The 27,557-nt window shown below is 39.6% G+C and overlaps 1 protein-coding gene across 2 annotated transcripts in view; it reads right to left on the bottom strand.

Annotated features, from left to right (window-relative positions):
- The window catches only part of COP1 (COP1 E3 ubiquitin ligase), a 107,070-nt gene extending 81,279 nt beyond the window's left edge, over positions 1 to 25,791 (bottom strand). The window contains exons 1-6 of one of the 2 annotated variants that reach the window (XM_079761016.1): positions 25,102 to 25,791; positions 15,376 to 15,435; positions 12,830 to 12,927; positions 8,235 to 8,299; positions 7,047 to 7,166; positions 1,887 to 1,955 (exon numbers count right to left, since the gene is read on the bottom strand). In XM_079761016.1, coding sequence (XP_079617142.1) covers positions 1,887 to 1,955; positions 7,047 to 7,166; positions 8,235 to 8,299; positions 12,830 to 12,927; positions 15,376 to 15,435; positions 25,102 to 25,514 — 825 coding nt within the window. In that variant the 5' untranslated portion in view covers positions 25,515 to 25,791. Of the gene's footprint in view, positions 1 to 1,886; positions 1,956 to 7,046; positions 7,167 to 8,222; positions 8,300 to 12,829; positions 12,928 to 15,375; positions 15,436 to 25,101 lie in introns of both variants that reach the window. The other variant, XM_079761015.1, reaches the window with a different exon arrangement.
- Positions 25,792 to 27,557: the final 1,766 nt, after the last annotated feature.

Here is a 27,557-nt window from a genome sequence, read left to right on the forward strand (position 1 = left end):
ACAGGTTTGCTAGTAGACCCCTTTAAAAAGACTGGGGTGTCCTAAGTTCAGGGTGCCTTAGTTGTAATATAAATCCATGTATGTGCAGTGTCAACAGGATCCATCTCTACATTGCCCGTACAGAACTTGGGAGTCACAAGGAACTGATGCAAACACGAGGCTGATGCTGCCAGACTGATATAATTAAGTCCTTTATCTCCAACCCAGGAGTCACACGTCTGCTGCCAGCATCTATAAACTGTGGCAGGCTAACTTGTTAACTTGCTAGTAAGATTAAAAACCTCAGAACCCTTACAGCTTTTTTTAACAGTATTACGCTATGTTCTCATTACCTGAAACAATTTCAAATCTAACAATTTATTGTAAGCATTAATAGACCCCTAGAGAAGCACTAAAAAACCTCAGGGGCTAATGAAAACCTTAAATAATGCAGGATACAGACAATGACCAGCCATTCCATTTAACCCCCAGGTACTTAACTGATTCATTTAGTCATTCATTATCAGGCAATTTCCTATGTACTGAATCTCAGTCTCAATAAGTTCAAAGTCTAAGGCAAGAAGAAACATGTACAACTACTGCAAAACAATTGCACATTCTGTTTTAAAAGTAGGGTATTGTATGGAATATGAAAAATTATCACTCTTCCAAAGAATTTTCTATAGAAAAAATGTTGAGTGTACATACTCAATTAATAATTTTATTTCCATATATTATAAAATTTTCAACTTTGTTATTCAAAGTGTGGTCCAAGGACCAAGAGCATTATCAACTGAAGCTTGCTAGAAATGTAGATTACCAAAATCCGACACACATACCCTTAATCAGAATTTGAATTCTAACAAGATCCTCACACATATTAAAGTTTAAAGTACCCAGAAAAAAAGGGAATATAAATCTTAAATTTATAATGAAGATAAGTGTTTTTGATAACAGACATATTAAAATAAAAATTGTTAACAAAAGTTAAAGATAAGAAAAATACAGTCATAAGCCATGTAAAAAATAATTAGCTATAAACACTAGCATAATACAAACCTTTTATCTAAAAAGTTTAAAATACATATCATGAATAATCAAAAAAGGGGAGTTATCAAATTAAAATAATACAAGGTTCTGGCAATGCACACTTAAAGTATTTCATCAAAATAGAGACATTTCTCATCTTTTAATTTTCAAAAATAATAAAAGATAGCCGAGGACCTAGCATATAATAGGTGGTCATATTTCTTAATGAGTAAAAAGTATCCTAATTAGACAACTCAAAATAAAAATACATGAGATTTGAGATAGGAATTTAAATATAAAACAACTTTCAAAGTTATTTTAGCATGCTACAAAGGGCATAGGAATTTGCCTTTGATTTTTCTATACTTAGTACAAGTGTGATATGACTAAGGAATTTTATAAATGTTAAATTAGAACATTCCAGTTATAAAATTTTTCATAAAAATTATCTTCTAGCTATCCTGCATGACTTACATCTTCTAAGTTCTAAATAGGTAGCTGTTTTTACTTGTTTTTACCCCATAATGCATTTTTATCATTACAAAAATTGTAACCCTTTCTACCTAAGGCTCTATTTCCTAAATTTTCTTTCAGGGTGAAGGTTGGGCTGTCATTCAAGAATTCTATTTTATATTCTTCACAGCTTTGAGGTAACTCACTGCATGCAATCCTATGTACATTTCCAAAAAAGCGATTTTTAAAGAATCAAGTTGTAAAGGTAAAAGAAGTTAAAATAACAAAGCTTAAGAAAACTCAAATGCTTTTTAAATATTTAAAAAAATTTTTTAACCTGGTATGCCTTTACAAAAATGGGGGAGAAATGGGAATAGTCAACAACAGTAAATAAAACATTATGTAAAATACACAAAATAATATACCTCTCTCTTATTTCTTCTTGCAACCTTGAGGAATTCCATAAGGATCTGTAGTTGGGCTGCATGTGATTCCTATAATAGAAAATTATAATTGTTCTTATAAAAATATGAGTTCAACGTTTTCTTTAATACCATAATATAATCAGTAGGAAACAACTTAATGCATCCATTTAAGTCAGTCTATTACTTCTATTCAGTTTTCCCATTTGCTAATTGAAATTTTAAAAAGCAAACCATTTTCCCCCAAACTAAAACTAATTTTAAGAAAAAGGTGCCTTAAATTACATTCCTCATCTACCTTGCTAAAAAACTACTCATGGTAAGTGGCAATTCTGCTATCTGTCTTGCCTTTCTATTTCCAATCATACCAATACAACATCAAGAAAAAAATCATGATAGAACTGACAGAGTAGAGATTCTATACACTAACAGTATTTTCCCCATAAGAATATCATTTACAGGGGAGTAAGAAGCTTGATAAATGAAAAAAAATCCATATATCAGAAGTCAAATTTACTATTTCTGATTATTACCTACTCACAGATGTGACAATTAATACAGTTTTATAGAAGATTTCAGTCAAAATCAAACACTTAAAAACAAAATTTTAATATAATCAAGTGAAGGAAAGGGTAAATAACCCAACTTGGTAACAAACAAAAATGTAACAGATAAATGATTATTATAAATAAGCTTAACATTTTCTGGGTATCAAAAAATGCAATTACAAAAAACATATTTTTTAATGTTAAAATTCACATAAAGCATTAAGGAATTGCAAGTGAATCAATAAATATATGTAAAAAGAAAATCAAAATGGAATTGCAATGAGACAGTTTATGAACAAATATAATTATAATTTTTCATATATATTTGAAAAATAGAATTAAAATGCCAGTGGAACACTTTCAAAACAAACAAAAATAAATAAGAGAGATTACCAGTTAACTGCCATGCATCCAAAACGTAAACCATCCCTCTTGCCTCTACAGACACTTATGGCATACAAAGGGTTAGTAAAACTTGCATTTACCTGGCTATGCATCAGAATCATAGGAGCCAGTTGTTAAAATAAACACTGGGGCAGGTTTTACCTGATTCTATGACTCTAGAAAAGATTCTAGAAATACATGTGTTTAACAATTCCCCAGATGATAAGAATAAGCCCATCAAAATTTGAAGCATCACTAAGATATTACATTTACTACAAAAGAGTGTGGCCACTTCCCCTCCATTCCCAGAGGATATCCCCTTTGGGGATATATTCTTTAAAAGGCATTTTAAAGAATAAGAGGCAAAATAGTTCAATGAAATGTTTAAGCCAAGACAAATAAGGACAAAGGAGGCAAATCTGAACTGAAAATCACATTAGGATATTCCAATTAACAAACACAACTGAATTAATGTATCACAACTAAACAAGTGTGCATTCCCTCCTGGGAGCAAGGCCACACCTTTCCCTTTCTCTCCTTTTTCCCCCCACAGGCGTGTTTCTCCTAAACTCTAATGGACCCAAGGAGACGTGCGATCAGGGGAGCAATGGGCAGAGGCAGCTCATCCTGGGCTAACCCTAAATCTGTCCCCAAGGCCCCCTTTTCTCTGACCCTCCAGTGAATTGACAGCAGCCCCACCTTGGTTCACTTCTTTCCCATAATGTTTCTAGAGAGCTAAAGCAGCCCTTCCTCGTCTCTCCTGTTGCTTTTCTATCCTAAGTCCTTTCCTGTTTCACTGTCCCCCATTTTAATAAACATACTCTCAAAATAAAAATAAATGAATACATACATTTGTAAAGCATGGTGTGATGAGATTTTAAAGTGAAGTTTTTTCTTGAATAACAAACTGGCATTTATTGAACCTGAGACACATTCCTGAGAAGTTAAACTATCCCACAGAACAAACAGGGGCTCTGTGTCCCAATAATATGACAATGTATCCCAGGACACATTGGGACTATTTCTTGGGACTCTTCACACTGATTATTTATAATTGGCTCCAGATTATTAATGGCTAGAGAGCCAAGATCACATCTTTATACAAAAAGGAACATGCACAACCAAGACTGTTAATAAAGAATACAGTTCATTTGTAAAGAAAGTGTACAAACTACCTTCAAAATAGTTAAGTTTGAATACTTCATTTCTGTCTATCAACTAGGACATGTAAATAGGTGAAGAATGCTACTGATTTGTAGAAAAGGGGGAGAGCATCCTAAGCTTTATGGTAAAAACAACAACAACAACACTTTTCCTTTGATCCTGGAATATCATTTGACTTTGTAAATTAGGAGTACTATTTATTATTTGGATTTTAAGACAAGGGAAGAGGAAAGAAAAGCAAGAGGGGGAGGAGGTGGGATAGACAGAAGAGAAGACAAAACAAGGTAAGACTTGACTTTTCAGGTATTAGAGAAAGGATTCTAACCTAAAAATCTTGTAAAACTTTGAGTGCTTCCCCTACTTGGCTTAAGTCCCTATCTATAAAATAAGCAGGTAACATTTTACAAATGAAGAGTCATTTTGCCATGTCTTATGTAACTGTTACTATGATTTAGGTGGTTAATTTTCTCTATTTCAATACATTCTTTTCCTTAAATCTACTGTCAATAAAATGCTAACGGACATGCACTTCTGGTAGTATATGCACTTCTAGTAGCACAGATTAACTACAACCACCTTCAGAACAAGGAATATTTCAAGTGATAATCAAATACAATTCATAATGACAAATGGAACAATTCATCCAGAAGACATAACAATCCTAGACATGTATACATTTTTTGGGACACCTGCACCTAATAAGGAGCTTCAAAATACATGAAGCAAAAATCACAGAAAACAATGAAAAATGGACAATCTAAATTATATTTTTAACATATCCTTATCAGTAACTGACAGAGCTAGGAGGAAAAAAGATTTGAATAATATTAACATACTACATAATCAATTTTATAAAAGCATTACAATAAAGAGCAATGCTGTTTTCAAATGCAAGTTATCATTTAACAAAATAGACCATATACCATATAATGAAAAGCACAATATATTTCAACAGACCAGCCCTAACTGGTTTGGCTCAGTGGATGGAGCGTTGGCCTAAGGACTGAGGGGTCCTAGGTTCGATTCTGGTCAAGGGCACATGATCAGGTTTTGGGCTCGATCCCCAGTGTGGAACATGCCGGAGGCAGCTGATCAATGATTCTCTATCATCATTGATGTTCCAATCTCTCTCTCCATTTCCCTTCCTCTCTGAAATCAATAAAAATATATTTAAAAATTTTTTTTTCAACAGACCAAAAGCATACAAATTGAACTTCTACATCTGGCTAAAATGTAGTGAGAAATACAGAATTCACACTCCTCCTTAAACAACAAAACAGCAGGCCAGATATGAAACAATGGATTTCAAACAAAAAAACAGAAATATTACATTTTCCCAGGAGCCAGAGTAGAAAAACCTTGAAATACACAGGCAGCAGGTAGAGTTCTCAAAAAAGTTACCTCAATTAGTGGGGCAAATTAACCTAGACAAATTATCTGTTCTGGTCCAACCTAACAAAGCTTAAAAACAAGCTTTTACACAGCAAAAGAAATGATAAAAAAAAAAAGAAGGCAAACCACAGAATGGTGTATGTAAACACACATACACACAATGAAACACTATTGTATTCAGCCGTAAAAAAGATAATTTTGTCATTTGCAACAACATGGATGGACCTTGAAAACATCATGGTAAGTGAAATAACTCAGAAAAAGACAAATACTGTATGATCTCACTTATTTGTGGAATCTTAAAAACAAAACAAACAGACACACACACACAAGAAAAAAAAACACCTAGAGAAAAAGAGTTCAGATTTGTGGTTGCCAAAATCAGGGGGAGGAAAAATTGCATAAAGTCGGCCAAAAGATACAAACTTCCATTTATAAGATATATTAAGTTCTGAGGATGCAATAATGTACAACACGATGACTATAATTAATGCTCCTGTATTTGAAAATTGCTAAAAGTAAATTTTTAAAGTTCTCATCACAAGGAAAAAAACACACACTAACATTATACAATGCTATATGTCAATTATACCGCAATAAAACTAAAATAAGTAAAGATTTAAGCCCCCCACACCTGGGTGGCGTGGCTCAGTGGTTGAGTGTCGACCTATGAACCCATAGGTCCCGGTCAAGGCACATGCCTGGGTTGCAGGCTTAATCCCCAGTATGGAGCATGCAAGAGGCAGCCAATCATTGATGTTTCTCTATCTCTCTCCCTTTCCCTTTCTCTCCCTTATCTTATCAATAAATATCTGCTTCTTATTTAAGCTAGGTCAGGGTGGGTATTTGCTTAAGGGGTGCATTGCTTATGACGAATCATATTCAATTCCTAATACATGCAAATTCACATTTTACATTTTTACATGAAATAAATGCAATTTTATATTTATTTACATTTCATTACATCAGACTGGATATATTCAATTCCAGTTCCCATCTTTCTAAATGCCCTTAATTAAGCAACAGACTACTGCTCTACCAATGGATACCTTTTCGGGGGACTTTATGTATATAAAAATAATCTCTATTTTCTACTTCAAATCTTGTTATGTAAAGAAGGGACAATATGCAAAGAAGATATTCATTAGAAGACAACCAATATAATTGTTACTTATTAAAATAAAATTGTACTGCCGAAGCCGGTTTTGCTCAGTGGATAGAGCGTCGGCCTGCAGACTGGAGGGTCCCGGGTTCGATTCCGGTCGAGGGCATGTGCCTTGGTTGCGGGCACATCCCCGGTGGGGGGTGTGCAGGAGGCAGCTGGTCGATGTTTCTCTCTCATCGACATTTCTAGCTCTCTATCCCTCTCCCTCCTCTCTGTAAAAAATCAATAATAAAATAAAATAAAATTGTACTTTCTCATGATCTTTCTTAACACTCAGCTTTTGTTAATACAAACTGGCCGCTCTAAGTTATATTACAAGCATTTTGTTCTTTCTTTTATTTGAGAAAGGAGAATCTGTTATAAATGACACCTTGAAGATGTTTCCTGCTGAATAAAATTGGATGGATTAAGTGACACTACCCTACTATTTATAAACATTTCTAGATCTTTTACAATGCAATAAACAGCACCATTTAAATCAATGTTTTTTTAAGTTCAGCTCCCACTTACTGCTTCCAGTTGTTTCTTCTTCTGTACTAGTAATTCCAACATGAGGTTGACATTGGCCAAATCAAGGTTATCTTGGTCAGTTCCCAGTAAATCTTGAAAGATTTGCCACCTGTGGCCATTCTAAAAACGAAGAAAAGTAACACAATAACTTTCTAAGAAGATTGTTTGTGTCTAAAACAAACGTTTAACTGCTACTTCCTGTTTATTACACAGATAACAAAAATCCTATATAATAAAAGCCTAGTATGCTAATCGACTGACCGGCAGAACAACCAGTCACTATGAGGCGCACTGACCACCAGGGGGCAGATGCTCAACGCAGGAGCTGCCCCCAGCCATCAGGCCCCAGGCCAGCCAAGGCAGGTGCCAGCGGGGGTCACCCCCCATCCCCCGCCGATTGCCCCGCCTGTTGCCCCACAGAGGGAGGCAACCAGCAGCAGGGGCAGGCCGGTAAGCGGGTGGCACCAGGCCAGCCAAGGCGGGTGCCAGCAGGGGGCCCCACCGATCGCCCTGCTGGTTGCCCTGCAGATTGGCCCTGATCGCCAGCCAGGCCTAGGGACCCTACCCGTTCACAAATTTCGTGCACCAGGCCTCTAGTACACTATAATGTTCCAACCTATCCTTTCCCAGCTAGTGGCTTCCCACTGCCTTCTCATGATCATTTAAACACTCTTTTCCCCTTAAAATTATTTAGATAACAGATATGAAAGGCATATTCAAGACAAATGTTGTCAGCGTCTCTAAAGGTGTAATTCCTTTCAGAATAAGTGCCTGAGTTTTCATTCTTTTTCTAGCCATATTTTCAACTTTGTATTTAGTTGTAAGGTCTTAATTTAAGCTCACCTGCCTCAATAATTTGGGGTTAATCCTCTTAAATTGAGACTCTTTCAGCAGTTTTTCCCAAATTATCACACATAGTTTTACCCTGCCGTATAATCTTTCAACTGTCATGTATTACAAGCAAACTATCTAAATGTGATCCCACCAGACCTTCCAAAAGATGATCAGTAAATTTTAAACAATGCAGTTAAGAAAGTTCTTTATTGAACAAAACAATCATAAACAAATTTCCTTTAAGAAAAATCAACAATATACTAAAATTTGAATATCTAATATTAAAACAAAAAAACAATGAATTAAAATTTATTAAAAATAGTAATAAGAGTTGAAACATACGGTGCTACTCACTGAGTGGTCCAATTTGAACCTCTTTTCCTCAAACCTTTGCTTCTGTTTGAGAATGAGCTCATTCACTGAAAATAAAAACAAAACCAGAAACACATAATTGTGTTAAAGATATCATCTAATTGGTCTGTTTAGATGAATTGTATTTTAAGTTTAAAAAGCTCCAAATTAAAATGATGCCATGCAGAAATTTCAAATTAAAAACAGTTTCATCACAGGCTACTCCTGGTAAAACTATTACTATTATTACTACTACTACTACTATTACTACAGGATAAGAATTCTCAGAACATGTACCTACTCTTACACATTTCAATAATGACACAGCTGGCACTTGGAAAGAGACAATTCTTCACTGTGTGAGACTCCCCATGGTAACTGGTTGAATCTATGAGGTAGCTACCAAAGATTTGTATTTCTTCTTTTTGTTTGTTTGACTCTTCTATAAATATCCTGGTAGAGAATGTCAGTTACCTATCCACAAACCATCCATCTTTTATTTAAATAACAGCAGATTTTTCCCAAGTGTCAGATTACCACATACTTTCAGAGGCTACCCTTCCTCAGATCCATGGTATGATTCTTGACTAAATTAAGCCAATCTAGTCATTTATACTCTTGCCAGTGACTGACACGGGGTTAAGTATGTGACCTAGTTTTGACCAATGAGGGGAATGCTGTCTTTCAGAAAGAGAAGTAGAGGAGAAAAACGATTTCTTTCCCTGTCATCATGAACGGATGATATCTGGAACTGCTTAGAGCCATCCTGCAGTCTTGAGGGGATCTAGCCTAAGACCAATACATATGCTGGGGATGGAGGAACAAAAAGATGGAAAGAACTTGATAATATTATAGAACCACAGAATTAACTAGTTCTAGAAATTCTTTTTATGGGAATCAATACATTTTCCTTAATGGTTAAGCCACTTTTAATTGGATTGTTCTGTCTTTAGCAGCTAGCTGATTTTTAAAAAATGATAAAGGGAAACTAGCACTAGGCTAGGTAGGTAGTTTAACTTACAGACATTATCCCATTGGTTGTTCTTCCCATTTAGAGATGAGGGAATATTAGAGAGCATGACACACAGTACATGAGAGGATTGGGAAACAAACCCAATTATCTAAAATTTCCACTACACCACAATCCAACTACAAATATTTTCTAACAAACAAAAGAGGTATCAAGCCCACACTAGATATCCAATCTTCAAAGGTGAGTGAGACTAAAACTAAGTAACACTCAATCCAAGACTCAAGTAGCTCAGAGTAGGAAGACAAATATATATGATACAGTAGTTGTAACATAATGTAAAAAAAATCAGTGTTATCATTGAAACAGATTTACAAAGAACACAGAGGAGGAGTAATCAAAATTTAAGAAATAGGCTTCCAGTCGAAGGAGACATTAGAATTGAGCCAAAACAGGAACACAGAGATTAACTAAGTGGAAAAAAATTCAGATAGAGGAGGGGGAGGCAAGGGGCAAAGTCATAAGACAGCAGAAGATAAAGTGATTTAAAATCAATATGGCTGAAACACAGGGTCACAGTGATTTTGTTAATGATTAACAGGGACTAAGAACTAAGATTAGAAATGTAGCTAGATTGGACCCAGATTCTGAAGAGCCTGGTATGTATCTCACAAGTAATCATTATAACCAAAGGAAGATAAAGAAGAGAGCTTGAAATAATGTAGTACTGGGAATAAAGAGGAGTATGTAAATAAGAGTTTAATGTTTCAGTTATAGAATTACCCATTGGAATAAAAAAAATGAGTTAAATAATTGTAATGCTTTACATATATATATTACATTGCATTTGACCAAGAAATTTCATATACCACTGAAACTGAAGGATAATCTATATTCATAATTATAATTTTATGGATTCTTATAACACCCATAGTACTAAGAACAAACAATGCATTTCTACTGCTAAATTTTACTTTTTAGCAACTGTCTTTTTAGATGTAGGATAGTGTAGTAAAAGCATAGACTCTTGAGCCAGACTGCTGAGGACCAAATCCCAATTCTGCCACTTACTGGCTGAATAACTTTTATACAGTTAAATTCTGCCTTACTTTCCTCACCTGAGGAATGAAGATGACAAATGATAATTTAGTGAGTTAACATAAAGTACTTAGGACAGTATCTGGCAGTAGTAAGGATGTAAAATGCATTAGCTACTTTAAAAAAAACACACAGGAATTTTAAACTTTGCATTCATGTTGTTCTTTCCTTTAAAAAGAGGGCCATTCATTAGGAAGATTTAAAAATTAATTTACAATTTTTATCAATAGACAGAGGAAACTAGGAGAGAGAAAGGGAGGGAAAGAGAAAGGGAGAGGGAGAGGAAGAGGAAGAAAGAGAGAGACAGAGAGAAAGGATGGGGCAGCTAAAGAGAGATCTTGCACAGGAAGGAACAGGGAGATTAGAGAGCAAGCCTTGCAGGAGTGGAGGAGAACAATTGCAGAACTGCAGAAGTGGAATAGTTGGATGAGACACTGCCACCCAACCCCCTCACCCACATGAGCCTTCCAGTATCAAGAGAGAGAGCTCTGAGAGCTGAAGCAATGTAAGAAAATAACTTAGAAGAGTTTTTCAGTATAGGAAAAAAAAACAAAAACAAACAACAAGTGGTATTCTACTTTAGAAAGAGATCTCAGTGGTATGCTGAGTGCATAAGAAATATAATCCCTATCTACTTATTGTGAGGAAACCTAAGAGTCTGACCATCGCTATACAAAGGTAAAGGCTGAAGATGTGCAGAAAAACAGAAATAGATATATCAGGATAAAATGTTATTTCCATGGCTGACATAAAAAAAAAACTCATTGGAAGCTCCACTGTAATTAAGGCTTCAAAAATACTTACATTCCAATTACCCAAAATAAAAAATTTCTATCCATAAAAAACTGTATCATCGTTTAAAAACTGTATCATCACCAGGATAATTTCTAGCTTAGAAAATCAGTAACTATGACTTCAATATTCACTAGTGAACACACATACACACATACACACACACACACACACACACACACACTAATATATAGTACACTGTATTTATAGTATGAAATTACTTTCCAACATTTTTACATTCCTTCCATACTGGTGTATAGCATTCTCTCTCTCTCTCTCTCTCTCTCTCTCTCTCTCTCTCTCTCTCTCTCTCTCTCTCACCATTTAGAAAGTCACATAACAGAATTTCTAACTTATGGACTTATTAAGGAATATTGCTTAAAAATTTTAGTAAATCTCCAAATTTTCAGAACATTTGATTCCCTTCCATATGTAACCATTTCAAAAGAAGTAGTTTTCCAAAGTTATGCAACTGATAGAAAAGTGATTCTAGAGCCCACACAGCAGCATTAATCCAAGTTCAGGAACAAAGGCTTCTGCTTTGAAGGATTTTGTTTTCCCTTTTATTTAACCTAGCCCATGAAGTCCAGTCTTGCAGAATATCAAACCACTTATATTTCCTCATTTCCTAAGTTCCTTCTCCAAATTTATCATAAAATTTTATCTATGTAGAAGAATTTGATATTTCAGCAGAAAACCTTCACAATATTTCTTCCAAGGTTCCTTTCTGCTGTGCAAACATCTAATGATTTTCCTTAATGAAAAAAAATACTGAATTGTAGAGAAAAAAAAAAGTATTGTAGCCAATGCAATTTTAGAGCAGAGGTAAAAACGAAAAGCCATAGCTGAAAAAGTTTCAAATTCATGGTTTATTATAAACCAGCATTTGAGCTGAGAAAGTCAAACTGCAACTGAAGCACTAGCAGGTCAGAATCTAATATAATAGTACAAGTGAACATCACACTCTAACTCTGAGTATGTTACTCCTTAGAATGAAGCATTAAATTTTTTGACAAACATACCCAGTAGTACTCTACTTCATATCTAAAAATTAATCTTTGGACAATTAATCTTCATTCCTAAAAACTCAATCTAAAGATTTCTAACAAATCTTAGGCTATTCAACAAGTAGAATTTTTAGATATTCACAAATATCTTGATAATAATATCTTGTCTCTGACTAGATATTATTATCAACCATTTACTATTTACCCTAAGGGTTTCCTATTTTGTCTCTCTTCTCCAGCTACCATTCCGCTCTCAAAAGCTCTACATCCATATCTTCCTTCCCTACTTCTTACTTTTCTATTGCCTCCCAGGTCACAGACTCTCTGCACCAATGCAGGAATGCTCATGGCTTTTCTTTGCCTTCCCCCCTCTACCTTAATCCTTTCTTCCATTGTTTTTTACTTCTGCCCCTGAAGCAGAAACAGCAGGAATGCACAACACTATATAAAGAGATAAGTATTCTGGACATCTGGCATTCTCCTTTGCCTCACATTCTGTCCAGCCATCTATGCAAGAATTTAAGAGTTGTGTCAATCAAATAAAAAAAATTAAAAATAATATGATAAGGTATGGAATCTCTCACAACCCAGGTAAGACTGGGGAAAGCATCTGGTGAGTAGAAAAGAGAGACTTGCTTAGGTGAAGCTATGTCTTCTGAATAAATTAAATGCTAGCATACACTTTGGGGGAAAAAGTATTTTAAAAATAAAAAATCATTCCAAAGACTCACCTAAGAAATTAGGATACAGATGGTCAATATTATCCACAACATAGTTACACTTGGGACATCTATTATTATCCTCCAAACTCTGATGAATACACTTGTAGCTATTAGCAGAGAAAAACAATAAAATAGGTTTGATTAAGTCAGCGATAGATTAATAAACTGGTCACAAAATAATGCCTATTAGTCTTCTATTCCTCATTTTCAACTTAAGCAATCAAACAGTTTATCCAATTTATTCCAGCTTATATGTGTATATCATAAAGAAGATACATAGAGCATTTATTAGACAATAGTATACAAAAGTTATTGAAAAATAAATTCAAATAACAAATCTACTGAATATAAAACATAAAAAGATTATTAACTGCAAGTAGAATATACCACTCACAAACAAAAAAATAAACAACAGGAATTAAACATACACAGATTACATACCCATTAAGATGGCTACTATAAAAAAAAAAAAAAGGGCAAAAAACAACAAGTGTTGGCAAGGATGTGGAAAAATTGGAACCCTTATGCACTGTTGGTGGGAATGTAAAATGGTACTGCAGCTATATAAAGCAGTATGGCTATTCCTCAAAAAAAATTAATCATAGTATTATCTATGATCCAGCAATTCCACTTCTTGATATATAACCAAAAGAACTAAAAGCAGTGTCTCAAGGAGATATTTATATACCAATGTTCAAAGTAGCATTATTAACAACAGTTAAGAGATAAAAGTAATCCAAGAGTCCACTGACAGATGAATAGACAAAATATAATATATACATGCAATGGGATATTATTCAGCCTTAAAAAGAAAGGAAATTTTGATACATGCTACAATATTAATGAAACTTGAGGACATTATGCTAAGTAAAATAAGCTAGTCACAAAAAAGACAAGTACCATTGACTCCACCTATATGAGGTCTAGAATAGTCAAATTTACAGAAATGGAAAGTTAAGTGGCAATTGACAGAAGCTGGGGAAATGGAAAATGAGGAGTTAATAGGTATAGAGTTCCTGTATGTCTGCTTGTAGTTAAATTTTGATCTCAAGTGTACAGTGAGTTAATTGTGTTTTACTTTATCTACTGGCCTATCCAAGGCTCCTCTCTCACTTTGTTTTACTTTGTTATATTTCTTTTATTCTGAATTGAACGTTTTTTCTTCTTTTACACTTCGGCATCTCTGAAAATTGGGTTATGTGTTATAAATGATGGAATTAAAAATTTTTTCTATTGGCTAACTAGCCATTGGATGTAGTAGCTGTTCTGCAAGAATAAGTTCTGGATATTGAATGAACAACAATGTGCACATATACTTAACATTACTGAACTTAAAAGTGGTTAAGATGGTAAATTTTATTATGTGTATTTACCACAACTAAATTTTACAAAATATACACATAACAATGACACTGATAAAAGTGTTAAAGAGAACACAGAAGTTTTTAACGCTCTATACCCTTTTCCAACGTCCTTCTAGTCTGCTTTACTGGGCTTCATACCTATCCCCAAAAGTGAGTTAAAGGTGCTTGGTCCTGATTACCCAGAACCACCACCCCAATTTTCTAAAAGAGCAGTTAAAAGCTCTTTAACAATTAATAAACCCAGAAGTTTTAAAATTCACCTGTAAATCCTATGGTAAACCTAACTACTTCACAGATATTATGCACCAACCATATACTTACTGCCTTGAGCCAAAGAACCTATAAAGACTAGTGACCCAGTGCACAAAATTCGTGCACAGGGGGGGCGGGGTGGGACCCGGGCGGGGGGGTGTCCCTCAGCCTGGCCTGCACCCACTCCAATCTGGAACATCCCTCTCACAATCTGGGACTGCTGGCTCCTAACCACTCACCTGCCTGCCTGCCTGATCGCCCCTAACCACTCTGCCTGCCGGTCTGATCAACCCCAACTGCCCCCACTTCCGGCCTGATCACCCGTAACTGCCCGCCCCTGCCAGACTGATGGCCCCTATCTGCCCCTCCCACCAGCCTGCTCGCCCCCAACTGCTCCCCTCCCACCAGCCTGCTCCCTCCCAACTGCCCCTCCACCAGCCTGCTCGCCCACAACTGCCCCTCCCGCCAGCCTGTTCCCCCCCAACTCCCACCCTGCCAGCCTGCTACCCCCCAACTGCCCCTCCCAGCCGGCCTGCTCGCCCCCAACTGCCCCTCCTGCCGGCCCCCCGCCAGCCTGATCGCCCCCAACTGCTCCTCTCCGCTGGCCTGCTCCCCTCCAACTGCCCCCCCCCCGCCAGCCTACTTGCCCCCAACTGCCCCTCCCACCAGCCAACTTGCCCCTAACTGCCCTCCTGCCAGCCTGATCACCCTAACCTCCTCTGCATCAGCCCCACCACAATGGCTTTGTCCAGAAGGTCTCCCAGAAGGTCTCCCGGTCTAATTAGCATATTACCATTTTATTAGTATAGATATATCAAAAAAATAATGATTACAAGATAATGAAAATTACTTAAAAAATAACAAAACCTCTCACTAACTACATTTACACACAGATATAAGAATGCCAAAAGGCAATTTTGCTAAGTAAAATCATCTTACCAAAAGCTGTGGCCACATTTCGTCATGTATGCTTCCTCGATCATATCAAAGCAGATAGGGCTAAAAAGAAAATAGAAAATAGTTGATACTTTTAAAGTAGAGTGATTTCAAATTAGAAAAGGCAAACAACAATACAACAAAATCCTATTTCCATACACAACTAAGTCTCCAAACATCTTATCAATGAGAGATGAAATTTCTCTTGAGCTGAATAAACTTCAGGGGATTGCAGGTCAAATGACAATTTGTTCAAGATGGCACTAATGGCCATCAAGCTCTAAGATGAATTAAATAAGTATATTAAAATGGCCCCAATACTTTAACTCACACATAATTTTTAACAGTGCAATGCAATCACAAGAGTCCTTAAGAAAGTTGTATCATCTTCTTTGATCATCCGTACTCAAAAACATCTACCCAGATCTACTAATCCAAATGTGCTTTTAGTTCCCATCTCAAAAAAAAAAAACCCCCACTAATTTCCTGAATGATAAATTTACAATTCCAATTTCAATAACTCTTCCAGGTAATGAAGATGGTAATGATATTTAATACTCAAAATAGCACAAACTATATCCATTAAAACAATGACATATATTAACCCACTTAATACTTTCAACAGCAGTGTTGGTAGGTACCTATTACTAGATGTACATTCTTACTACATACACTTAGAAAACTGAGGCAGGGGGTAAATGAAACAATTGCTTTCAGGCATTGGACACTACGCAGCACAGTATTGATATTTTTGATGGAAGATGAATAAATAAGGAGCACTATCACAGACCCAGTTTTCTGTTTTCACAGAAAGATTCAGAGGCCCAAGGAAAGAGAACACAAGCATAGTACAAATATCTTGCTGAGTCAAGAAAAGGATTCCTTGAGTCTAGGAAAGACAAAAGGGAAAGAATTTACAGGCCAGGACAGACACCAGAGGAAGGAGCTACAAGGAGAAAGAATTCTACAACTCCTACAACTCTATACAGGGTTCTCATCAAGTCCATTGCTGAATACTATTCATACATGTCTAGAGTAAAACTCTACAAGATAAGTTAAAAAATAACCACATAGCCCTGGCCAGTGTGGCTCAGTTGGCTGAGCATCGTCCCATACACTGAGAAGTCACAGGTTCGATTCCCGATCCCCAGCAGGGAGCATGCAGGAGGCAGACAATGGATGTTTCTTTCTCTCTCTACCTCTCCTTTCATCTCTCTCTCTCTAAAATGAATAAATACATTAAAAAACACATTTATGCCATAAATACATATATACCTATGTATATACATTTATCCCAGTTTAATGTGAATCTCAAAAATATTATTATGCCGCCGAAACCGGTTTGGCTCAGTGGATAGAGCGTCGGCCTGCGGACTGAAAGGTCCCAGGTTCGATTCCGGTCAAGGGCATGTACATTGGTTGCGGGCACATCCCCGGTAGGGAATGTGCAGGAGGCAGCTGGTCGATGTTTCTCTCTCATCGATGTTTCTAGATCTCTATACCTCTCCCTTCCTCTCTGTAAACAATCAATAAAATATATTTTAAAAATATATATTATTATGCCAAATTAAAGAAGCCAGAAACAAAAGGCAATGTATTGAATGACTAGATTACTTGGGCCTAGAATCATGTGTTCCAATTCTGAATGTGGGGACAAAGAGCCTCACCCCAATGTACACAGACTAGGAAGAGAGAAGGATGGATTCCCAAAGATAAAATCAGAACTACGATAAACAGAAATCAGACCATCTTTTACAATCCACCTTTCACTCTACATAGAAATAGAGACAAAAATCAGTTCATTAAATTTAATTTTGAAAAATGAAAGGATAATTAACTTATATATGAGAATATGAACAGAAAACATGTTACTCAATGAAAATATTGAGATAGTAGGGACCTATTCAAATAGAACTTCATACATACATATATGAAGAAAGACAGAGGGAAAGAACAAGCAAGGTAAAAGGCAAAGATGGGGAAACAACACATGTTAAAAACAAATCAAGAATCATTTTAATTTTGTATAATACAAATTTTAACAGGAAAAAGAAGCATGACTGTCACAGCCTTCCTTCCAAGCTAGAGAAGCTTTGAGGATAAAGGATTGCAGGGTAAACTTATTTAAAATAGGAAGAAATAGCTTGGATAGAGTGGCTCATATGTATGCAAGGAGAAAAAATGAGCAACAAGGTTTAAGGTTATACTTATTTTAACAATTCTTAGAAGAAATATGGTCACCTAAGAAATATTGATTGGTTCATTATTAAGAAAGGTTTGTAAAGGGAAAAGGTAGTCTCCAATCAGCACATTCTTTGGTAATAAACTACTACTGTACATGTACCTCCCTCTCAATTTATAGACCAGAATTCAAGTTAATAGTAGTCTTTTATATCCTGCTTCATGATCATCTCATTTTCTCTGCCATTTGATGCACCTAAATCTTATGTTGACACTGATGCTGATAAAAGAACCTTAATGAACTGCTATGACTTGACATCATCTTCTGCAGAGTATCTTTCATGATCATTGTCATTCAACCAGCACACGTATTATAAAGCAAAAGAATCAAGGTGTTTTTTTTGTGTGTGTGTGTGTTTTTAATAAACAAAATAAACTGACGAATAAATAGGTCCAGAGACATGGAAGCATGGAACAGACTGATAGATCTCAGAGGAAAGGGGGAGTGCGGGAAGAGATTAACCAAAGAATTTATATGCATATGTGCACAGCCCATGGACACAGACAACAGTGCAGTGATGGCCTAGGGTGGGGCAGGAGCTGGGTGGAGAGAGCAAAGGGGGTGGGAAGTGGGGGACATTTGTAATATCCTCAACAATAAAAATAATTTTTTTTGTTTTGTTTTTAATAATTGTTTGTACTGATCTTAGAGAGAGGAGGGAGGGAGAGGGGAAGAAAGGGAGAGGGGGAAAGAGAGAGAGAAACATTGATGTGAGAGAGAAACCTTGATAGGCTGCTTCCCGCACAATCCCCTACCTGGGAACAAACCCACAACCTGGGCATGTGCCCTGACTGAAATCGAACCTGAAACCTTTTGGTGTATGGGACCATGCTCCAACCAAATGAGCCACACTGGCCAGGGCCAAGTTTTGTTTTGCAGATTCAAAGAAGTGCTTGACTAATGTTATTCAAACAACAATGTAATGAATTCTAGCTTATTTCAGTAGTTGAATATGCTTTAACATCTCTTAAAAACACTTTTTAATTGTTGGGAATACAGTAGCAAGTGTGGTCACAGGTTACATCTTTAGTGCTAAGTGTGATTTATAGATAATGGCTGCCTAGGATGCAATGCAGTGAGAGAGATAATATCTGAATTCAGAAACATTTAACATCTAAGTGAAGTAATAATGCCAGGATATGACACAATTATGTGATTAAAAAGTCTTTCTTTAGGATGGTCTATTATTAATAGTTTGACTTGAGAGGCAATGACATATTTAATAAGTGGCAGATCTATTGAATGTAGATCCTACCTACTTCTTATCAGACAGATGATTAGAGTTAACCTTCCCACAAGGGGCTATCTACTTGAAAACATTTATTTCTGCTGCAACTTAGAGAATAACTGGGCTTTGCAGAGGTAGAAAAGAGCATTTCAGGTAGTTGAAAAGCTAATGCAGAGGCAGTAGTAATGTGAAAGAATAAAAGAAGTCATCTTGCCCTGACCAGTTTGGCTCAGTGGATAGAGCATCGGCCTGCGGACTCAAGGGTTCCAGGTTCGATTCCGGTCAAGGGCATGTACATTGGTTGCAGGCACATCCCCAGTAGGGGGTGTGCGGTAGGCAGCTGGTCGATGTTTCTCTCTCATCGATGTTTCTAACTCTCTATCCCTCTCCCTTCCTCTCTGTAAAAAAATCAATAAAATATATATTTTTTAAAAAAAGTCATCTTTCAAATACAGGCTGGACTCAAATAACTTTAATTAAATGGATCATGTAAGAAAAATTTGAAAAATGAAAGTAACAAAAACTTCCTTGAATGTCAACGATTTTTCCAACTTCAAGCTAAATACTACTCTCCTGTACTACAAAGTCTGTCTATAAATCAGTTAGAATGACCTGCAATTTGATAATATATACTTTTGATCCTTTGTGTGAAAACTATAAATCCCTAAAATGTTCAATTTTGCAATTAAAAATAAACTTTTTAAAAAATATAAGTCAAGAGAGGCCAATATGTATTACTGAAAATTAGGCATTTGACTTTAAATCAATTATTCTCAAGAAGATGACGACATGTCATTATCACCAGTGGAGCTTTTGCGAACTAGATTGCCCACTCCAGCCTCCAATTCTGGTAAATCCTCTCAGGAGATGAGCAGACAGACAGGCATGGGGAGGAAGGAGTTAGGGATTAAAAACATTTATCTCATGTGATTATAAAACATTTGTTTCCCTCTAATCTACCACATTTAAAAACCACTAGGCTAAACACATGTACTCAAACCTAAGAATATGTAGTCTAATTCCATACAAAGAAAGCACTAGGTCGAAAATTAGGAGATCTGAGTTCTGATTTTGTCCCTTAGCTGTCCAATTAGAAACAACGTTACTTAAATTCTTTGTACCTCAATCGAAATATAATTATACTAGAGGCCCAGTGCACAAAATTCGTGCCTGGGAGCGGGGGTGTCTCTCAGCCCAGCCTACACTGTCTCCAATCCGGGACCCCTCGGGGGATGTCGACTGCCGGTTTAGGCCTGATCCTAACCCGGCAGTCAGACATCCCTCTCGCAATCCAGGACCACTGGCTCCTAACCATTCACCTGCCTGCCTGCCTAATGCCCCCAAACAGCCCTCCCCTGCTGGCCAGGTCGCACCCAACTGCCCTCCCTTGCCGGCCTGATCACCCCCAAATGCCTTCCCTTGCCGACCTGGTTGCCCCCAAATGCCCTCTCCTGCCAGCGTGATCACCCCTAACTCCCTGCCAGCCTGATCTCGCCCCTAACTGCTCTCCCCTGCCAGCCTGATCACCCCTAACTGCCTCTGCCTCAGCCCCCACCACCATGGCTTTGTCCGGAAGATGGCCGGTCAACCCAGTCTAATTAGCATATTACCCTTTTATTAGTATAGATAGATTACATAGGATAGGATTGCTTAAATGGGGGGAGAAAGCCTTTTTCAGCAGGAGGAGATGCTCTTGGCAGACAAAAATACATAACCCTTATATTTGGACTGATAGCCAGCCATATGCACTATACTGTCAAACTGGTTATTAAAAAATTGAACCACATTCTTACACCTTACATCAAACAGCTATCGCCCTTAAAATCCCTCCTCAGCCCCCACCTTAGGTTCTGCCTTCGCAGTTCACCCATATTAGGTTCTGATTGGTCAGTTTCTATGCCAGTCAGCGTCAAAAGCACCGCCTCCTAGGCAGACATTGGCTCCTCACAGTTCACCCAGATTTGGTTCTGATTGGTCGGTTTCTATGCCAGTCAGCATCAAAAGCTCCGCCTCCTAGGCAGCCATTGGCTCCTCTAGGAAATCCAGAACGGCCCCACCTTCACGTCGGCTTCAGCCCTTCAGTCATGCCCCCAGTCTGCTACCGGGTGTTTCTCTGGCCGCTCTGAGAAGCGGCACCTCAGGTCTGTGCTGGTGGCAATTTTGAATTCTCATCCCTGACCTAACCTTCTTACGATGCGAGCTCCGTGAAGGCAAGCATTTGTCTTGTTCATTCTTAGTTCACTCATAGACTTTACCTGTGTCTATGCATCTATGCTAGCACTGCATGGTGACTGGTCAAACGGCCGTTTATGTCGTCACGGTCACTGCCTTTTTATATATATAGACTAGAGGCCAGGTGCACGAAATTCGTGCACAGGTGGGGGGGTGTCCCTCAGCCCAGCCTGCACCCTCTCCAATCTGGGACCCCTCGGGGGATGTCCGACTGCCCTCTCACAATCCAGGACTGCTGGCTCCCAACTGCTCACCTGCCTGCCTTCCTGATTGCCCCTAACCGCTTCTGACTGCCAGCCTGATCACCCCCTAACCACTCCCCTGCCAGCCTGATTAATGCCTAACTGCTCCCCTGCCAGCCTGTTTGCCCCCAACTTCCCTCCTCTGCCGGCCTGGTCACTCCTAACTGCCCTCCCCTGAAGGGTTGATCGCCTCCAACTGCCCTCCCTTGCAGGCCTGGTCCCTCTCAACTGCCCTCCCTTGCAGGCCTGGTGCCTCCCAACTGCCCTCCCCTGCTGGCCATCTTGTGTCCACATGGGGGCAGGATCTTTGACCACATGGGGGCAGCCATCTTGTGTGTTGGAGTGATGGTCAATCTGCATATTACTCTTTTATTAGATAGGATGGAGGCCTGGTGTAGGGGTGGGGGCCAGCTGGTTTGCCCTGAAGGGTGTCCTGGATCAGGGTGGGGGTTCTCTTGGGGCATGGGGTGGCCTGAGCGAGAGGCCTGTGGTGGTTTGCAGGCCAGCCACATCCCCTGGCGACCCAAGCTGAGGCCTTGGTATCTGGAATTTATTTACCTTCTACAATTGAAACTTTGTAGCCTGGAGTGGAGCCAAGCCTTCTGCTCGCTCTGTGGATGTAGCCATTTATGTTGGGATTTATGTATCTAATATAATTGAAACTTTGTAGCCTTAAGCGGAGGCCTGGACTGGCCAGGGCTGCAGAAGTTAGCTTCCTCCATTGCCGGGGGCAACCCTTGCCTCCTGCTCTTTCCAGCTCCGTGGCTGCCACCATTTCTGTTTGGATTTGTTTACCTTCTATAATTGAAACTTTGTAGCATTGAGTGGAGGCCTAGGCCGGCAAGGGCAGGTGGAAAGCTTGTCTTCCTGTTGCCGAGGAAACCCAAGCCTCCCTCCTGCTCTCTGTGGCTGCAGCCATCTTGGTTGGGTTTATTTGCATATTTGCTCCTGATTGGCTGGTGGGCGTGGCTTATGTGTGTAGTGAAGGTACGGTCAATTTGCATATTACTCTTTTATTTGGTAGGATTAGTATTACATTAAAATTGGAAGTCTAGATAAAATCACAGAATTGCTTTAAGGATAAAATACAGTGTGAAGTATAAACATCTTTAAAATGTAATGAATAAGGAATTGTCAAACTTCACTGTCATTTAAATGTAAAAGCATAGAGTAATTGGGATTGATTCAGTTAGACTGTGAAGCATACAAGACAGACCAACCACACCCAAAGTCAATTAGAAATGAAAAGGATTCCTTGAGCCTTGCCTAATCCATATCTTCCTAATCCAAAAGATTGGCCAAATCAAATCTAGCTTGAGAATTGAGAAACTAGATTCCTATTAATGAATTCTTCTGAATAGTCAACTTCACCAGAAATAACCTTACTCCTAAAAAATAAAAAAAGTGTCAGCTACTTACACTCTCCATCCCTCACCAATCCTATATAATAAAAGGCTAATGTGCAAATTGTCCCCCCGGGAGTTCAACCGACCGGAGTTTGACAACTCGCTATGACATTCGCTGACCACTAGGGGGGCGGTGTGGAACGAAGGAAGGCTCCGGCTGGCAGCTGGAAGGAAGGCCCTGATTGACTCTGATTGCCGGCCAGGTCTAGGGACCCTACCCATGCATGAATTTCGTGCACTGGGCCTCTAGTTTCCTATAAAATAGCTGATAGTAAGTACAATGAAACTCATACAGTGCCTGGCAGACAGTGAGTGCCGAATAAATATCTGCTGAATGAATGCTTGATTCCCTTATTTCTCACATAGCGTACTTATATGGATGCTGGCATGTGTTCTTTTAGCCTACTGAAAAGTGAAATGCAAATGGTGGCAAAAAACAACAATTGGTTTGATCCCCAGTCAAGGCACATAAGGGAATCAACCAGTGAGTGCATGGATAAGTGGAGCAACCAATTGCTATCTGTCTCTCTCTAAAATAATTCAATCAGCCCAGTAGGTGTTATTCAGTGGATTGAGTTTCGTCCTATAAACCAAGAGGTTACTGGTTCAATTTCAGTCAGGGCACATGCCCAGGTTTTAGGCTCAATCCCCAGTGGAGGGTGTGCAAGAGGCAGCCAATCGATGTTTCTTTATCATCAATGTTTCTATCTCTCTCTTCCCTCTCCCTTCCTCTCTCTGTAAAATCAAAAAAATAAATAAATAACACCATTCAATCAATCAATAAGACAATTGAACCCTGCAAACCCTCACTTTGTTTCATTAGCTTCTACTTTACCATATGATGCTCTCTACTGAGTGTGGGCACAAACACCTCTTAATAAGCTACTTCAGTAATAAGACCCAGTAATAAGCTACTTCAGTTATTTATAAGTGACAATCACATTCATAGCCCAATTTCAATTAAAAATGAATTAATTCTGAATCCAGACGTATTTGAGAAAAAAGCAAAAATATGAACAGACATTATTAACTGCAAGAATTGGACATTGTAAGACTAAATAACTTCCTATTGTATTTATTATAACTGACCCTTGAATAACACAGGGGCTAGAGGCATTGACCCCACAGTTGAAAATCCACTTATAACTTCTGACTCTACAGTTGGCCCTTCGAATGGTGGATTCAACCAATTGGGGATGGAAAACATTATTTCCTATCTGAGGTTAAGTATACGAAAATACTGTTTTTGTTCAGCGTTGGTTGAATTCATAGATGCAAAACCATGGATACAAGGGCCAACTGTATTTATTTTTTAAAAATCCAGGTATAAATGGACTAGGCACTTCAAACCCCTGTGATTCAATGGTCAACTGTAATGACACAAATTCAGATCATCTTCGACCCTGAAGTGAATCAACTTCCCCTATGAGAGTGCAAGCCAACTTCCTATATCACTAATATTCTAAGTCTATATACAATTTTCTCCAGAGAACAAGCACAAAATCCTACCAGTTCTCACTCAGCTAAATGCAATTCCTTTCTCACAATTCTACCATTTAGACTGCATTTCGGATACAAATCCAATGCAAATCCCAAAACACTCTCAACAATACAATCAACTAAATCTTTCACTTATTACAGCTAACTTTACCCTCTATGCCAAATATCATAACTAAACACGACGGTGTTTCATTCATGATGCCAACTATGATGACAAAATGTCTAATACTTAGTGTCTCTCAAAGCAGAAGTTCCAGTACACTCTAATGCATTACACCAGTTACATCTGATACATGAATGAGATTTAGTAAATGTGGTTCCCCTCTTGCAAGACATTCAGTTGAGAGATGAAATTTTTTTTTGAAACAGACTTTCTTGATGACAGTAGCCTCAACAGCAGATTTAAAAGGGCCCCGCCCTTGGAAATAGGACTGATTGATACTTACATGAAATACTACTTCTCCTTAAAACATCCATACCTATGCTTAGAGCACCATCTACCACAGTCTCAATAAGCAAACTCTGGCCAACAATTCCTTTACAAGTTTAATCCACTTCGACAAGCAATCGGACTGAGAGGATGCCTAATTCACCAGGCAGCCAGAAAACTCAAGGCCCACCTCCCTGCCCAGCTTTCTTCTTTTATGCACATCCATTTATTTGACTACCCACCTCGCCCCCCCCCCCCCCCTTATTTCTTATTCCCTAAACTCCCTTCATTTACCCTCCACCAGCACTTACCTCGTTACTACGGCACCCTGCTCGGGACCCCATAATCCCCCATCTTAACCCCAACTACCAGCTCGAATCCCCCTGCAGCACCGAACAGCCACCTCACCCGGACCCACCAGCCCGAACAGCAGCTCAGACTTGACCCACCAGACAAAGTCGTTGCTTTTGTCCTCGTAAGAGTTGATGAGCCCGTTGCAGAGAGGGGCGAGCAGAGGTCGCTTTCTGCTGCCGCTGCCGAGGCTAGAGCTGCCCCCTCCTCCGCCGGCGCTGGGCCGGGCCGCGCAGCTGAGCCGGGACAGGCCCGCGGACACCACCCCGCCGCCGCCGCCGCTGCCGGACACGGCGGCCGCCACCAACACAGGCCGCCCCGGGCCCCCGAGGCCGCCGGAGCCCGCGGCCTGGGCTGCCCCTCCGGACCCCAGCGCCGCTGCCGAACCCGCCACGGAAGGGGGCGACGGGGAAGAGGATAAGGACGAGGAGGCGGAAGTCACCGAAGAGGCCGCCGAGGAGCCAGGGCTGGTCCCAGCGGAGCCCGACCCGACCTGGCGGCTCCCGGACATCGTGACTCCCTCCCCTCCGGCCGGGCTCTCGGAGGAGAGGGACCGCGACCCGCCGCCGCCCCTACCCTACGCCTCAGTGCATCCTGAGGATGCGCTTCGCGCCGGGAGGTGGGGCCGAGGAACAATAAAGTTGATTTTTTTTTAAGGCGACCACACAACAGCGTCCAACGGGAGGGGGCGGAGGAAACTAATCACGCAGAGTGAAAACCACTACCGCCCTCCAGGCCGCCGCCACCGTCTCCGCCGCAGCCAACCCGGGCGCGCCGAGGGCCGGCCGTGCGCGTGCGCGAGCGGCGGAAGGGGCGGGAGCGGCGGGGGAATACGACTTCAGACGCCGACCGGGTGGTGCTCAGATACGCGCGGCGCGCCTCCGGTGACGGCGGTGGCCTAGTAACGACAGCAGCTGTCTACGAGAGCTGTTTTCGTTCGTGACGTACCGGAGGGCAGGCCTTCTTAATGGATGACAAGGCGGAGGATGGCGGAATGAATGGTCAGGGTGGCGGACTAACTGGGGGGGGGGGGGGGGGGGGAGCAAGAAATCGCTCAAAAAGCGACTGCGCACGCGCGCGCTGGGTTACCCAGAGTCCCCGCTCCAGGCCTGGGAGCGGCGCCGGCGCGCAGTCGCCTAACCACGCATGCGTGCGGGAGAGCCGCATTCCTGAACGGGGAGAGGGAGCGGTGGCCGTCGCCCGAGAGGGAGGCGGCTTAACGCAGTGGCGAAGGCACGACAGGTGCTTCCGAGTAGGGAATTGAAGGCCCTGTAGACTGGGGCACACAGAAAGGACCCAGAAGCTCCTTTCCGAGCAGTCGAAAGCACTGGCCGGGAGGCAGGGACTCCAAGTTCTACTGTTTGAAGCCATTCCACAGTATCCTGAGGAATAAATTAAGATGAAGTCAGTCAACAACGCTTTGTAAGTGGAAAACGTGGTAGCAAACGTTACCAATTTTATGCATTCGACCTTCAGTTCACTTTCGCATTTTGAAAAGTTATTTACCAAATGAAGCATATCAACAATGGAAAACATACTTAATCAGAACACAGCTGAGTCAGAACTCCAGTTTAATGTGGATCTGATACAATTCTAGCACAAAACAAGTAAATCTGGCATTGGAAGCCACCAGAAAATTTGCACTTTCTGGTAGGCTTTTTGGAATAGTAATTGATTGCCAAAAAAAAAAGAATTGATTGCAGATTTTAATTTGCCTTTTTGAGAATCCCTAAGATTTTTGGGGATGTAAATTAGAAACAACCGAACTGGTTGATTTTTGGTACTCTTTCTAACTCTATCATTATATGATTCTTAGAGGGAAAGTTCCCTGACTTAATTTTCACAAGTTTTGAAGACTAGGGGCAGCGAGGACCTTTCCCTAGAAACATCTATCCGTGCTGAGGGAGCAGGACCAGGGAAGGGCCTACTTGAAGGCCCAGCAACAAGACCTAGCCATTCTCCTGGGCAGTGAGCCATCATAAGGCTGCCATCCTCCTCAACTCTGCCTTAGCTGCTCACCCTCTATGCCCAGCTCAGGTTCCTACTCAACAAAATAATATAGGAATGGCCTTATCAGATTTCCAAGAACCACTCTTCGTGTATGAACACTGCATTATCCAACCCATGTTTGTAATCACTTTCAAGACCCACCTGAAAATATAAAACAAAAAAATACCACAAAAACCACACCAAAAACAAAACAAACAAAAAATAAAAGAACAACAAAAACCACAAAACAAAAAGACCTACTTCACAAAAAAATGTGAAGCCTCACTGTCTCCTTGGCAGAGATAGTTTCATCTTCATATGTGCTCCTAGGATTTTTTGTTTGCACTTAAAACATTGCATTTTAGTGGTTTATATATGATTCTCTACCACCACCAGCCTATCAGCTTTAACTTTGTATTCTCAGCATGTAGCACAAGACCTGGCCTACGATTGGTGCTTATCAAAATGTCTTGACCAACAAATTAATAAAGCAGTTGATCTCATTTTAATTATTTGCTGAAAATGTGCCTTTACAGCTAAATTGTAAGCTCTTTGAAAGACAGGA

The sequence above is a fragment of the Cnephaeus nilssonii genome (genome assembly GCF_951640355.1).
Source record: "Cnephaeus nilssonii genome assembly, chromosome: 21".
Taxonomy (NCBI): Eukaryota; Metazoa; Chordata; class Mammalia; order Chiroptera; family Vespertilionidae; genus Cnephaeus; species Cnephaeus nilssonii.